Source organism: Mandrillus leucophaeus, unplaced genomic scaffold (genome assembly GCF_000951045.1).
Source record: "Mandrillus leucophaeus isolate KB7577 unplaced genomic scaffold, Mleu.le_1.0 Scaffold789, whole genome shotgun sequence".
Lineage (NCBI taxonomy): Eukaryota > Metazoa > Chordata > Mammalia > Primates > Cercopithecidae > Mandrillus > Mandrillus leucophaeus.
Window position 1 is genome coordinate 515882 of NW_012108574.1, and position 14693 is coordinate 530574.

The following is a 14693-nucleotide window of genomic DNA, read 5'->3' on the forward strand; positions in this document are numbered from 1 at the left end:
AAAAAAAAAAAAAAAAAGTTACAGAATTATTAAAAGGTCTTAGTTATTATGTATTTTCTCAACAAAAAGTGACGAAGTACAGCTACTATCATGTGGAATTTGGAGACATTTCTCTCTGGGCAAAAGGGCTTTTCATAAGTGCAGGTTTTGGGAGTTGACTGGTAACACCCATACTTAAAAATATTCCTCCCAGATCACTTTTTGCAAGCATGAGATAAGAAGAATACAAAGCTGGAGTCAGAATTGCAGTAGCATCATCAACATCAACATGAGTGTTTGTTTACTATGCACCAGAAACTGTTCTAAACATCACACATAAATCTACTAATTTATTGCTTCTATAAACTTGTAAGGCAGGTGCTATCATTAGCACCATTTGACAGAAAATAAGGTCCAGAGAGATTAGGTCACTTGCCTAAGGTGACACAGCTCCTGGATAGTAGGTGTTGTGGTGTTGTGGACTTGAATTTCATCTTTCCCTTAGCCGGAACAGTCTATGTTATGTCACAGGAACAAATACCCCTTGAATCTCACAGTTTAATTCAACAGAGGGTACCTGTTCTGTATGGGTTAGCAGAGGGGTTCAGCTTATTATGCTAACTCAGGGACTAATGCTGACATAAGGTTCTTTTTGATATGCGCTTTCATTGTCATGATCAGTAATCACTACCAAGACAAAAGAGTATGGAACAGAGTCTAAACATGCATTGCTTCTGCTTGAAAGCAATGCATGTCACTTTAGACATTTCACTGACCCAAGCACATCACATGCCACTCCCGACTTCAAGGCGACAAGAAAATGCACTTCTACCATGAGCCTATTAACAAGCAAACCAGACTGTTTGGCATTAATGATTAATACAAACATTCTCAGAGCTGGAGCCATTCGTGTCCTCCCTTGGCTTCAGCTTCCCTGTTCACAAAAATAGCATGATCATTTTGTAAGAATCTCTTGTTGTAAGGATCAAAGGGCCATATTTGTTACAGCTATAATGAGGCGGAATGGTTGCATCCAACCAAAGCTTCCATCAGCTGAAAATATTGATCCCACCACAGGCAGCCCTGTAGCCCTCCTTACAGGGCTGTCTGCAGAATGGCCTTTGTCCAGAGGAAGTTACATGCCAATCTTTTCGTCACTCACACACCTCAGGTTTTGAAAGATACAGTTTTCACTTCAATCGACAACATGCCATAGTGGTCCTGGCCCTTGCTGGAAAGTTTGCTCTGGAACCACAAGCTGTTCAGTTTCTGTTGAAAGCTCCAGACCACTTTAGCTTGACAGAGATTGCGAGGGTCTCCTTCTTCTAGGTCCTCCAAACCCTCTCTTTAAATCAAGTCAGGCCACCAGGACTGTTTACTTGGCTCCTCGGAGATGCCACAGACACTCCCAGGACGTCTGCTGTGAGTCAGGGATGAGCTAAGCCATAGAACTTTGCCAACCACAAGCGCTGAGGGTAGTACAAAAAATACCCCTAAAAAGAGCATTTCCTAAACTTCTATGCAAACAGTAGTAACCACACTGCCAATCACCCTCCAGAATGCTTTGCTAGATCCTTTCCTATGGGCCATTTGACCCTTCCTCACTCCTCTGCTAGCCTAGGCAAGGCACTCCATGAGGGTGGGGACTATCTTTTCATGTGGGTTTCACTTTGCGCCTGGCACACAGCACGTTCTCAATAAAGTTTCCCGCATTAAGACGCTTCTCAGGAGTCTTCATGTAAGTTCATATATGATGACTTCCTTGTAGAATTGTGTCTATGAACATGCAATTAGGCTAGTTGAACTTTAGGCCCTGAGAGTCTATAAGCTAAAATAAGGCCCAGATGGGGGTGGGGAGGAGGAGTAGGCAGAAGGGGAAAAGGAAGACATTTCAGGCAAAGGGAGCAGATGTCCAGCAGGAAGGCACAAGGTAACAGGGGGCACAGGGGACGCACCACTTTTCCTGGAAGGAAAAAACAGCAGATGAGAGAAGGAGTTGGAGCCAGTTACCAGTAGAGGTCTATGTTCAAAGCCCAGAAGGAAGAAACAGCAGGGCAGGGGACAATGAGAGGAAGAATGAGAGGAAGGAGGAAAGGAGGCACGGTGTATTAAACTCTGCAGCCAAGAGCGCTAACAAATGAAAGGCAGGATGGGTGGAGGAAATGTACTGTGTTTCAAAGCTTCCTCTTATTTATGGGTGCGCCTGGGCCACAGAGGAGTAAACCGAACGAGGGCTTCCCGGTTCCCCACCGCCTGCAGAGCTGGCGGAGTCCCGCCTCGCCCCGTCACATGGCCAGAGGCGCCCTCGGCACGTGACCTACCTCGCGCTAGGCCAATCAGCCTCTGCAGGGGCGGGTCCGCCGGGTCCGCGGGGCGGGAGTCTCCATCGGGGCCGCCTCTTCTCGCGAGCCTTGCGGCGGTCGCTCCTCAGCCGCCCACGACCCGGAGCGAAGGTCTCGCGAGGCTTGGGCGCTGCGGCGGCAGGAGGAGGACGGGGAAGGACGGAGCCGAGCCGCGGCTTCCTCCCTCGCTCACTCCCTCGCGCGCTCGCCCGCCCCCTCCCTCCCTCCCCTCCCTTTCCCCGGCCCCGGCTCTGGCCCCGGCCCATTCGCTGTTGGGTCTTCTGCTAGGGAGGATGTCGGGCTCGTCGCTGCCCAGCGCCCTGGCCCTCTCGCTGTTGCTGGTTTCTGGCTCCCTCCTCCCAGGGCCAGGCGCCGCTCAGAACGGTAAGCCGGGCGCCGGGGGCGGGCCGGGCGGGGGCTGAGGAGCGCCGGGGCCGGAGAGGGCCCGGCTCTGGCCCGAGGGGACGCTGGAGCTCGGAGAAGGGGGCCGAGTGGGCGTCTGAGGGGCTGCGGGTCGGAGAGGAGGAGGTACCGGCCGCGGGTTTGAGGAGGCGCCCGTCCGAGCGGCGGGGGCGTCCAGGGAGAGCCCGAGGTGTTGCCGACTCGGGGGCTCCAAGTCGTGGGGCTCGTCGTGCCGGGTCGGCGAGGGGACACGGAGGAAGCCGACGTGAGGAGCTGGAGTAGCGGGGGCGGATGAGGAGGGGGCACAGCTCTTAGGGAGGGTGGCACAAGACGGGCGTTTGTGTTCCGGGCGACGGGGATGGTGGTGTCGGTCAGGCCCCCTGGGAGCTGGGGTCGTCCAGGATTCTATTGAGGCCCCGTAGGACTGGTGACATCCTTAAAAATAAGGAAGAAATTGGGGGGAAGAGAGTCCTGAAGCACACTAATGGTGAGCTGAGTACTAGATACCAAAGGAGGGGGTAAAGAATCAGGGAACCTTGGATCTGGGGATAGAGGGAGGGTGGGTGGGAAGATAAGGGAGTGGGTTGACTGCAGTAGGGGACCTGGAGAGAGAAGCAGCAGTATCTCCAAATGAGCTGGGGGAAGAGGGCTGGGTTTGCTAAAGAGGGTGGAGTGCTGGGCATTCTAGGGTAGTGGTTGGGAGAGCAAAAAGGAGTTTCTAAATAAGGAGAGGAAAATGAGCAGAGGATGGAGGGAAAGGGTTGGAACTGAGGTGGGGGAATATTTATTAGAGAAGTAAGGAGGCCTAGGTATAGAGATGGGGGTGGGGGAGACGAAAAATAAGGGAAGGGAGTAAAATGCAGGAAGTCGGGGGTGTAATGTTGGTTTGCAGTGTGGAGGATAAATTAGGGAAGGGAGGAGTTGGTATGTGGCAAATGCTGTATGATATTGGTCGGGCCTTTGGGAAGACAGGGACACATAGCTGCAACTAACTGCAGTGGTGGGATTGAGGGCAGTGACTGGCAACAGGGAGATGGGGAAGTGGATTTTTGAGATTTAAAAGTTTCAATACAGAAGAGATGTTATTTCCGAGGAACCTGAAAGTGGCCCCTGGGAGGTGGTACAGTAGAAACGAGAGAATTACTGGGTTTTGAATTGAAGCTCCTTTGAGAAGATGGAGAAATGGTGGGGAATCATGGGCATAGGGATCTAAACAGAACAGATTCTGATTGAAGGCATGTGTTACCATTCAGCTGCTGAATTGATCTTTCAGAAGTGAGTCTAGGATTGTGAACCTGTTTCTGCCCTTGTGGAAACAGCCGTTAAGAGGTTAAAGAATATTTTTTTCTGTGAAGGAATTTATGAGAAGTCAGTACTGGAGAATGAACTATAAATTATTTTTGCTAATCTTTCAGTGTTTATTGTTATGCTAGAACAATTTAAGATTACTCTTATTAGAGAGGCTGCAATTTAAATTTTAAAGCATCAGTGATAGAGCCAGTGGAGGTTTTTGAGAAACTGAGTTTAAAATGCTGAATGTTAGAGGGAAAATATATGAATAAAAGATTGACAGTATCCATCAGTTAAATATGTGTTTGTAGTACCAAATTTTATGTATGCTTCATGGCCTTGGATATCACTGCAGGCGTCAGGAAGGAAACATTTTTTCTATCTCTAGCATTGAATATGCTAAGTGTATTGGGTATTTTTCCTGTTTTCCTCTAAGTATGATGAGTCCACTGTGGAAGGCAGGGTAGAGTTAGTCTTAATTTGTCTTATCAGTTTTTCAACTGTGTCAACAACATGACTTAAAGAAGCCTAATGCTAATTTTAGCTATTCAGTTTATGGTAATAGCATAGTTTCATTTTGCACAATAGGTGAGAGATTCTTGATCTTAACGTGTTTAATCTCTGCTGGCATAGCTTTTTTCCAATGACTTATAATACGGTAAAATTGTAGTTTCTTAGCAACTAAAGCGAGGTTTCTGGATAGGCCTGTAAAGACTCATCTGTCTGCTCAGTGATATGTGTTCTAAATACAGCATAGAACGGCCTTTCCCTTGAAATGAGCTTGAATTCAGTCACATGACATGACCGATGAAATGAAGCTGAGCTGCTGGTTGACCCAAATGAATGTAAATTTAATTCAAGGAAAAATGGCTATTTTTGAGTTGGAGTTCGTATAGTTAAGGATGCCATTTTATAGCTTTCTATAACATGTCTTATTATAATATTCACGCTTTCATTTAGTAATAAATAGCCCTACAGTGATCTAACTTCATGTCATGGGGTTTGTATTTTCTTACAGTACTTTCAAAAAGGGATACCTTGCTTGTGCATGATGTTGAAATGTTAGAAATGTTAGATTTTCTATTTAAATGATTGGAGGAAAAAAAAACTCACAAGTGTCTCTGAATGGGAAATGTAGTAGTTTAGGTTGAATATAGATGTTTTTCAAAAGATGTTTGTTTCATTATTCCTAAAATGAAGAATTTGGCCTGTATGACTCTCGAGGTCTCTTGAAGCTCCAGTGAGTTTCTGACCCATTGCTGTGGGCATTCAGGGCTTTCATTCAGATTTTGTTTCTCATCCAGATATTTAAACTTGTAAGACCGGTTCCAAGTAAAATCCTTATTTGTTGACTTTTATATGTATCATCTAAATGGTAGTTTAAAGAAGGAACTTGTTCTAAAAAGTAACCTTACAAGACATTCAAAAGCATTGGACTGCAATTGAGTGAGTGTAAACAAAGCAGTATAATATGATAATCAGGAGTGCATGCTTTGGACAGTAACAGACTCAAGTTTGAGTTCCAGCTCTCAGTAGCTGAGTGACCTTGAGTAATGCAAACTTCAGTTTCATCATCTGTAAAATGGGAATTGCAATAATGTCCATTCCCTAGGGATGATGTGAGGTTTATTAAATGAGGTAATGGCAGCTTAGCGCTCAACCTGGAATATTGTGAGTCTCAGTACATGTTAGCTATTACTATTATCCTTTAAAGAGTAGCATTATTTATTATTTATTTTTCTTCATGTGTATATTGAAAACTTGATTGTTAATGCTGCTGTCATGGTAACTAGGCCATTTGAAGGCCCCACATAGAGATTTGTGCTTTTGCTTATGTAACTTTCTCAGAAAAGTGACCAGCTGCACTGTGTCTGCAATTGCCAATTCTGGTGAGGAAGTTAATATTTTCAGTTGAGTTTCTGGGAGAGACTTTATGGCTTTGTTTTTTTCTTTTTTTTTTTTTTTTCAGTGAACCAAATCTTTCAAATGGGCCAGGTATCACTTTCTCATAGAATATTATTGTTGTGAATAAGAGAAATAGAATGTGGTACCCAGCACACAGTGGGAGTGTTATAGATGTTAGTTGAATTAATAAATGTGGAGTGGTGTGTAAAAACGTAATATATTCATATGGAAAATATGACATCACATAATTAACACTGTTCGATGGAGGAAAATAGGGAATCTAATGAATCTTACTTTTAACGACCTAAATTTTAGAAACCATTTTGCTTGGGTGATACTAGATAGTTGTGAACATTGTGCTTTGTAATAATGCCAGTATTTGCATTAGATGATTCATGGATCTTTTTCTCTTCTGTCAAGGGCTGTTTGCTTCAGTAGTTTGGCAATTTTTTTCTCCCTGAGTACATTTTTAGAGGTATATTTGCTGATTGATTTTGTGTCTCCTCTTTGAGCTGAAATGAGCAACAGAAGACAAATCTTATCTATGGCAGCTGTGGCACAAATGACGTGCCAAATGTCAAGCAAAAAATTTTGAGATAATCCAAATAAGATTTGACCAGAAGAAATAGTTTGCCTTGAAATAAAGCCCTTCCTAAGGAGATCACAGGCTTTCAGTCTCTCAGGCTACTGGCTAAACTGTCACTACTGATGTAATGGAGCACCCAGGCATGAGAAATTGGTTGGGTCTGGGAGGATAGGCCATGTTACTACATCAGGACCCATTCCCTGGGTTTGTTTTACAAGGTTACTGGATCCAAATTAGAAAGAGATACAGATGGGTTTTTGTGTTGCCAGACGCAGTAGAGCTTAACCTGTGAATATACCAAGATTTAAAACTACAAAAGGAAATAAAAACCCTTAAATGTCAGGTTGGAATTCATTACAGGTCTGACTTCGCATGATACAGATCCTTATGAGAAATTAGACTGTTTTGAGGGAATCCCTTTGTTTTTTCTCATTAATACAGATCTGATGTGAAACAGTTTCTTTTGTGGATTATACCTTTAGACATTAATAAAAAGCAACATTATATTATCTTTATTTAAATGTTAAAATAAAGTTTAAATAAAAATAGTTATTTAAATTAAAAGAAAGATTTAATTGGACCTTGAAAGATGACCAAATATAATTAGAAAAATGCTCTGTCAGTTTGAACATTGTTTTTCATTAGTCTGAGGTACTTTTTAAAAGTAAGATGTTTTGTGTGTAAACTCTGAAACTTTGCTGGATCTGTGTAAAGGTTTTTTACAAAGATTCGGGAAGGAGATAAAGTGCTAATATCTATTAAAATGAAGTATGTAGAAAAACAGTGAGTGGCCATGTTGGATACCGTACAAGAGATGTTCAACAAAAGTTTGAATAAAATTATGCAAAGTAGTTTTGGAAAAGTGAATTTTATGAAAATTGTTCTGATGTATTCTATTCAATTTGTTGTTTGCAGTGACAGTACAATCTGACAGGATCAGAAGTAGGAGAATGAAGTTGTAAGAGAAAGGGAAAGACAGAAGAAAGGCTGCAGTAGTACAAGGATGCAAGAATGAGGAATGAACCTTCGTTTGAGGAACATCCGGAAAAATAGAATCTGTCAGAAAGAGTAAATAGACTAGGGACCTCTAAAGTAAATTTGCACATCAAAGTTAAAATAATGGTGGAGAATCACCTCCTGTGAACAATTGGCTTAGCTTTCAGTATGCCTCTTTAAACAAAACATTATCATTTTATACAAATTTTTAAAATGTCGTTCATAATATGGAGTTTAATTTTAAGCACCTTAGATAATGCATTTGTAAGCTTGTTTGTGAAATTTTTATGGTTTTTTTTTTTTTTTTTTCAAAATTCCTAATTTTAGTTGGTAAGGATTGGCTTTGGGAAGACAGGAAACCCCTCCAGTAAAATTAATTGGTTATAAATGGTTACATATTTTAGGCTTATATACATAATGAAACTTCTTACTGAATTTAAAAGTGATCTTATGTAAAGACATTATTCTAGTGATATTGATGTCTAAATTTAAGAGAGTGAATACACAAGTAAAATGTATCTGCTTTTTAAGGATCTATTCAGTTTAGGAAGGAGAGTCAAAATTTGTATTTAATTTCAGTTTATTATATTGTCTGAAACTGAAAGTAGGCCTAACTTTTGTTTGCTTTTGTGTATATACAAAGGTAAACATTTATCAATCAAGCCTTATTAATTTGAGGTTATTTTGACCTGATTGCTCAGAACTTTTGTCTATCTGTATATAAATGGGGTTTTCTAAATATTTAAAGAATTTCCTACGTATGTAAATTTACTTGCACACAGTAAGTTAGGGGAGACATTTAATCTTCCTCAGATACCTGCTGGTTTTTTGTTGTGTTTCTTGTTTTTCAAATAAATAAACTGAGTGTTATCCATTTATTAAAATAGAATGTGGTCAGCTTGATGGAAACATCTTGTATTGAGTTTCTTGTACTAAAAGGTGCTAAATGATATTCTCTTGCATTTCTGAAACAATTACGGACTGTTTTAAGACTAGCCTTCTTACCAAATAATCTTAACTACTGGAGCTTTATGATATGCTTTATGGTATTTTCCAGAAATATGTCAATTTGTTTTTTTTTTTTTTTTTGAAATGGAGTCTTGCTCTGTTGCCCAGGCTGGAGTGCAGTGGCATGATCTCGGCTCACTGCAACCTCTGCCTTCTGGGTTCAAGCAATTCTCCCTGCCTCAGCTTCCTGAGTAGCTGGGGTTACAGGCGACCGCCGCCACGCCCAGCTAATTTTTGTATTTTTAGTAGAGATGGGGTTTCACCATGTTGGCCAGGCTGGTCTCGAACTCCTGACCTTAGGTGATCCGCCCACCCAAAGTGCTGTGATTACAGGTGTGAGCCACCGTGCCCGGCTGAAATATGCCAATTTGGATATCCTTCTCTTGCCTTATTAAAAATCATCGGTCACCCAGGTATTACTTTAAATTTACTAGACCATGAAATATAAATGAGATGGTATGAAATCACTCTGAAAGTATTAGGGTTGGATATATTATGTAAGTTTCTATAATTAGAAAACATTAAGTCCCAAATCGTACCAACAGTTTTAATCATATCTAAATGCATACTCACATACTAAAAAACATGATTAAATATAAAATACATGATGAAATGTCACATCCTTTTCTGATAGAATACCACTAAGGCATAGTATTTCATGTGCAGGAAGATACAGGAAAACAAACAAGAGTTTGTTTGCATATGTAAATTGTTATGCCTTTGAGATTCTCTTCTTCCTGATGGTAGTATTTGGAAACCATTGGACTAGATGATGTCTAAATTTCCTTTCAGTTCTAAAAATTACTAATTCTCTTGCCCTTACGGCTTAGATACTGTTTCCAATAGGTTAAAGGCTCAGAGATGATAACACTTTCTGTTTAAAAGTTTTTAGAAACTTACTTTGGATATAATGAAAATTAACTTTGAGGCATGCACTGTTTTGAAATCTGCCTCTAAATCTACTTCAGACAACCCTTGCAGTTCTTGTTTCAAGGGAGGCAGAACAACGTTATACAGAGATCTTAAACTTGCTGGGAAAATTGCCAGTGTGAATAAAGCAGTGAATATTCCTGCCAGGTAGGTAGGTAGGTAGTTTATGAAATTTCTGTTGGCTGAAAGTGGTTGGCTAATAAAGAGACAATGAAACACACTTAACTATTTGTATTTTTATGTTGTCTTTTGAGAAAGTTTGTTTTCTATATATGAGTTAGTTTCTGCAGTCCCTTATGCATTGTTTAAGATCGGGAAATCCGTCCATTGTAGTCGAAGAATGCAACCCCAAGTGTTACCTGAATTAAATCCAAGCAAATTCCTAGATTGTTATTCCTTAGAAACATTGTGTTTAAAGTTCTCAATTTGTAAACATTCATTGTACTACTTTGTTGTCTGTTAGGTCCATTTCTTTGCCTTTTTTTTCCTTTTGGATCTTCCGAATTTCAAACATGTACAAAAATAGATTAAATAATGTAATAAACCCCCGTGTATTCATCATCTAGTTTCAGCTACATCCTTGCTACTTATTAATTTAAAAATAACCTAAAAATTACATTGCAAACTAGAATTTTCTAGGACCTGAAATATAGTCAGTAGGGGTTAGTTTATGTGAGTAAAAGATAATATTTGGCTCACATGTAATCATGTTGAAATTACTTTAAAAATAAAGCTCTTTAGAAAAAGGCTTTCAAACTTTTTTGTCTGTGACCCAGATAGAGTAGTTTTTGACTAATAGAAATTTGTAACAAAATTACACAAATATGTAACATTTTGTGAAACATTACCTATTCTTAATCTGTGTGAGGTAGTTAAGAGAACCATAGTGACCTTCTAAATTGAATTCACAGTTCATTCATGGGCCATGAAACTCATTTGAAAAACAGCATTTTCAGGTATGGAGTAGTTTTGGGTTTTTGTTTATTTTTTACATGCTGTATTAGTCTGGAATAATTATGATTTTTGTTAACACAATAAGGATTTTCACTAGGCATTTATCAGTAATATCAGCACATACTGTTATTAGTCATTATGAGTAAAGAAAATATAACATTTTGGATTTATACATTAGCCATTATATATAGTGACTTTTTTTCCTATTAGAACTTTAGAAACGGGAAGCCACAGTAATTTGAATATCATAATCAAGACATAACTTTTCCAGTATATTCAGTTGAGCTTCGTTTTAAATTAGACCTTGTGTTCGTTATTCCCGAGCCTTGGAGTTTAGTGCAGGGCTGGGAGTACTAATGTTTATTCTAAGCCGAATGCTTTACTTGGTTGCTGTAGTCTGAGGCACATTTCTGTTGAGTACAGATTGACTTGAGTACTGGCCAAGGGAAGAGAAAGAGAGGGGAAGCAGAACCATCACTGCCCTTCACGTTTAAGATCCTAGAGTAGTGGGATTATTTCCTAGTTTTTAGACATTGCTTCCTGGAGGAAAAGAACGCAACAAGATGTCTTCCTTTGTTGGCAGCTATCTGTGAAATACTTCTAAATTCATAGATTGAAGGAATGTGTTAAATTTAACTTGGGATTTTTTGATCATACGAGTTTAGCAGGTTTGGGAACCATTGTGGAACAACTGGAAAAAAATAGCACAGGAGCTCTAGCATTGAAATTGTATTCATTAATGCTGAATCTCAAATCATGCATCAAGGGAGATGAAATAAATGGCCTTAATGCAAACCAGGAAACTGCTACCTGGAAAAGAGCAAGTATAAAGAGGTTTCAAATAGCTTACAGTGAATTGTCATTGAATTACCCTTACACAAATAACATAGTGATCACGTATCAAAAGTATGGTGCTACCTAACAGCGTTACTGTTTTCTTACTAGGACTGAACTCCAAATAAGAATACTTTCTAACCACATTTTGGAAGAGACATAGAATCTATGTTGATGGTAGCTTAAGATTTAGGAGAAAAGCCTGAAGGAGCTAAACTTAGGAAAAGGGAGCACTAGGGGGATGTGATTATCTATTAATACTTTCAAGGTAGCAGTGTAAATGAAGTAAGGGAATTAGGCAGTCTCCAAAGATGGATAGGCTGTATCAAAGAGCAATGGCCTAGAGCACAGGGAAGAAAAGCATAGGTTTAGTATTAAGATGATTTTAATAAAACTAGCAGAAGAACAGTTATTTGCACTCATTGTTGGAACCATTATAAGTAGGACAAAGAGCTGGTTGAGAGGGCACTTTAAACCAGAAATGATCTTTCTGTTGTTTTTAATACTGTGCTTGTTTAGGAGCTCAATGAGAGAAAAATCTTTATGGAAATGAATATGAAATGAAATGGGCTTTTCAAAAGTTAATGTGTTTTTCTATTGTTTGTTTTGTTTTGAAACAGGGTCTCACTCTGTTGCCTAGGCTGGAATGCAGTCGCGCAATCGTTGCTCACTGCAGCCTCAACCTTCCAAGCTCAGGTGATCCTCCTGCCTCAGCTTTCCAAGTAGTTGGGACCACAGGCATGTACTACCATGCCTGGCTAATTTTTAAATTTTTTATGGAGATGAGGTCTCCCTATATTGCCCAGGCTGGTCTCAAACTCCTGGACTAAAGTGATCCTCCTGTCTTTGCCTCCCAAAGTGCTGGGATTACAGGCATGAGCCACAGCCCCCTGCCAGCCAGAAGTTTTTAAAGGTCAGAAATTCGTGTTTCTAGCTCTAAACTTCTATAATTATGAATCCAAGAAAAATGGTTGATTAACTTTGGAATCCATTAAGGTAGCTTTTAGGACTTGCCTGTGATGTTAAAACAGAATTTCGTTTACTATAACCTTCAGAAGCAGCTTCTTTTTGTTACCAAAAAGCTAAACTATGAAACTCTTCCAATATGTGTTTAATACAAGGAAGCCTAAATAATAAAGAGCCCATTAGACTTTAGGTGAAACCTAGTAAAAGTGTAACCTTTGGCCATTAGTAATTAAGCTTTTTCTTTTGTATGGTAAATATGTGCTATTAAAAACCTGGTAAAGGACACTTTCATCCTAACTCCTGAGACTTCATTAGTTAAAATTCTGCTGTGATAGAAACCATAGCCTGTTCTTTAAAAGTGGGAGCTGGTGCTGTAATACCTTGGTAGAGATGGGAGCTCACTGTAATTAGTTTGAAGAGTGTAGGGTTGTCAGATAAAATATAGAATGCCCAGTTATATTTGAATTTCAGATCAAAAGTGAAGAATTTTTGTTTACTTAATATGGCAACCCTGGAAGAATGTATCTTTGCTATTTTGGTCTTCCAGTTAGAACTTAAAAGACAGCCTTGTAATTTGGTGAGGTTTTTGTGTATTAAAAGAAATCTTCCTAATGTAGATTTAATATGGACAAAATCATGTTGCATTGCAAGTTTTGTATGAGAAAATATAGGTTAGAGTAGCATTGTTTTATTTTGATAACCTCATATTTCTATATATGTTTTCTTCAGTTCAGCTACCTTATAACTGACAGTAATTTTTTTCATTTATTCTCTGAAAATTAAAGCTGTTCTTGAGAAGAAGGTGGGCTGAGGGCCTCAGGCTTTTTTTTTTTTTTTTTTTTTAAACGATTCTCCCTCTTCTTACCTAAAATATTTAAAAATTTAGGGCATTATTGCCTAAAGGGTATATGATAAGGATGTTCCTGGGGCTTCTCTTTTAAGGATTGCCCTTTTCCTTATTTGTACCTGGGAGCTTGGAATATATTTGTATTCTTGGTTTGGAAGAAGAAAAAGGTATAAACAAAGATGTGATCGACCACACCCTTTTCTTTCTAATAGGTTCAAAATAATTTTCATTTGCTGAATTGTAACCACCTGATTTAGAGAGTCAGAAAGTGGATGTTAACAATGCAGACAGACTAGGGATGTGATTACTTTGTTTTTCTTTCTTTTTTTTTAAGAGACGGAGTCTCGCTTTGTCACCCAGGCTGGAGTGCAGTGACACGATCTCGGCTCACTGCAACCTACATCTCCCGGGTTCAAGCGATTCTCCTGCTTCAGTCTCCCATGGGATGTAATTACTTTATGCCTAAATTTCAGTACCAAGAAAATCATGGTTTGATGAGTTTTTAGTAGTGGTGTGTCCCTGTTTATCGGTAATTCATTATGGGAGCTCTTCCTTTTGTCATTTTGTTATGGACTGAGGCAAGGAGTGGTGTTTATAAGAATAAGCGGAATTGAACAATGGGAGAATGATATTAAGGAACATGAAACAGGAGAATGATATTAAGGAACATGAAACAGGAGAATGATGTTAAGGAACATGAAACATAACCCTAGTTATACTTACCCATATTTATTTGAAATATATTTAAGGTAATTTTTAAAAGTATTAAAAGTAACTTGTAGTTTTTATGAAAGTAGGAAATTACCATTGTAAATATAAAATGTGAATAAGAACTATACTGAAAAGGTCATCTTATTGGGCTATGAAGTTAGATAGAAAGAACACTGGATTTGGCAGTAGCCCTGAAATACTGTCTGTCTGCATTTTAGTGCTCTGGTTTCTATTTTAAAAATTAGCATAATACTTAACCCATAGAGTTTTATGGGATTAAATTATAATGTATGCTAAAGTGCTTAATAAACTGCTGTATTTTTAAATGGCATGCTTGTTTAGCTTTGAGTTATAGGGCATGGTATTTATAGTGTTTACCTTTAATAGGTTAACTGCAACTCTGGTAGTTCATAAGAAAGTTAAGAGGAAAAATAAAGTACTAATGAGAAAGGCCAGATTATTTCAAGGTTGGCTCTTTTGACAAATGATGATTATATTATTAAAATGTGCATTTTAGATGGTTGTTAATAGGCCAGTCTTTTCATTGAATTAATTATTCCTCTCTACTAGGGAAGGTTGATACTGAATTTCTATAGTCTTTGTAGTGTGCTCACTGCTGTCACTTCAAGTTAAATTTTGTCACAGGGACCCTTGTTATTTTTCATCCCCATTCTCTCCTTTCCTCCCCGAGATAGGTAACTGAAAGTGAAATCAAGATGTCTGTGTTTCCTTTTTATAGCAAATTTTTGTAACTGCCTTTTACTATCCTGAGATAAAATTCATAGGTGTTTTGACCTACCTACATGTTATTGAAGAAAAAACAATCTGATGTCCTAAATGTAATATAAGGGAGAAAATAAGGGAAAGTAACTATAATAATAAAATGTTTAGATCAGTCTGTAAGTACTAAGGGATGGCTACACAGAAAGACATTGGAGTAGCC

The 14693-nt window shown here is 39.1% G+C and overlaps 1 protein-coding gene across 4 annotated transcripts in view; it reads left to right on the forward strand.

The window, feature by feature from the left end:
* Positions 1 to 2418: 2418 nt before the first annotated feature.
* The window catches only part of NPTN (neuroplastin), a 79398-nt gene continuing 67123 nt past the window's right edge, over positions 2419 to 14693 (forward strand). For all 4 annotated transcript variants that reach the window (XM_011967121.1, XM_011967122.1, XM_011967123.1 and 1 more), the window contains exon 1: positions 2419 to 2705. In XM_011967121.1, the coding sequence (XP_011822511.1) occupies positions 2615 to 2705 (91 nt within the window). In that variant the 5' untranslated portion in view covers positions 2419 to 2614. The remainder of the gene's footprint in view (positions 2706 to 14693) is intronic.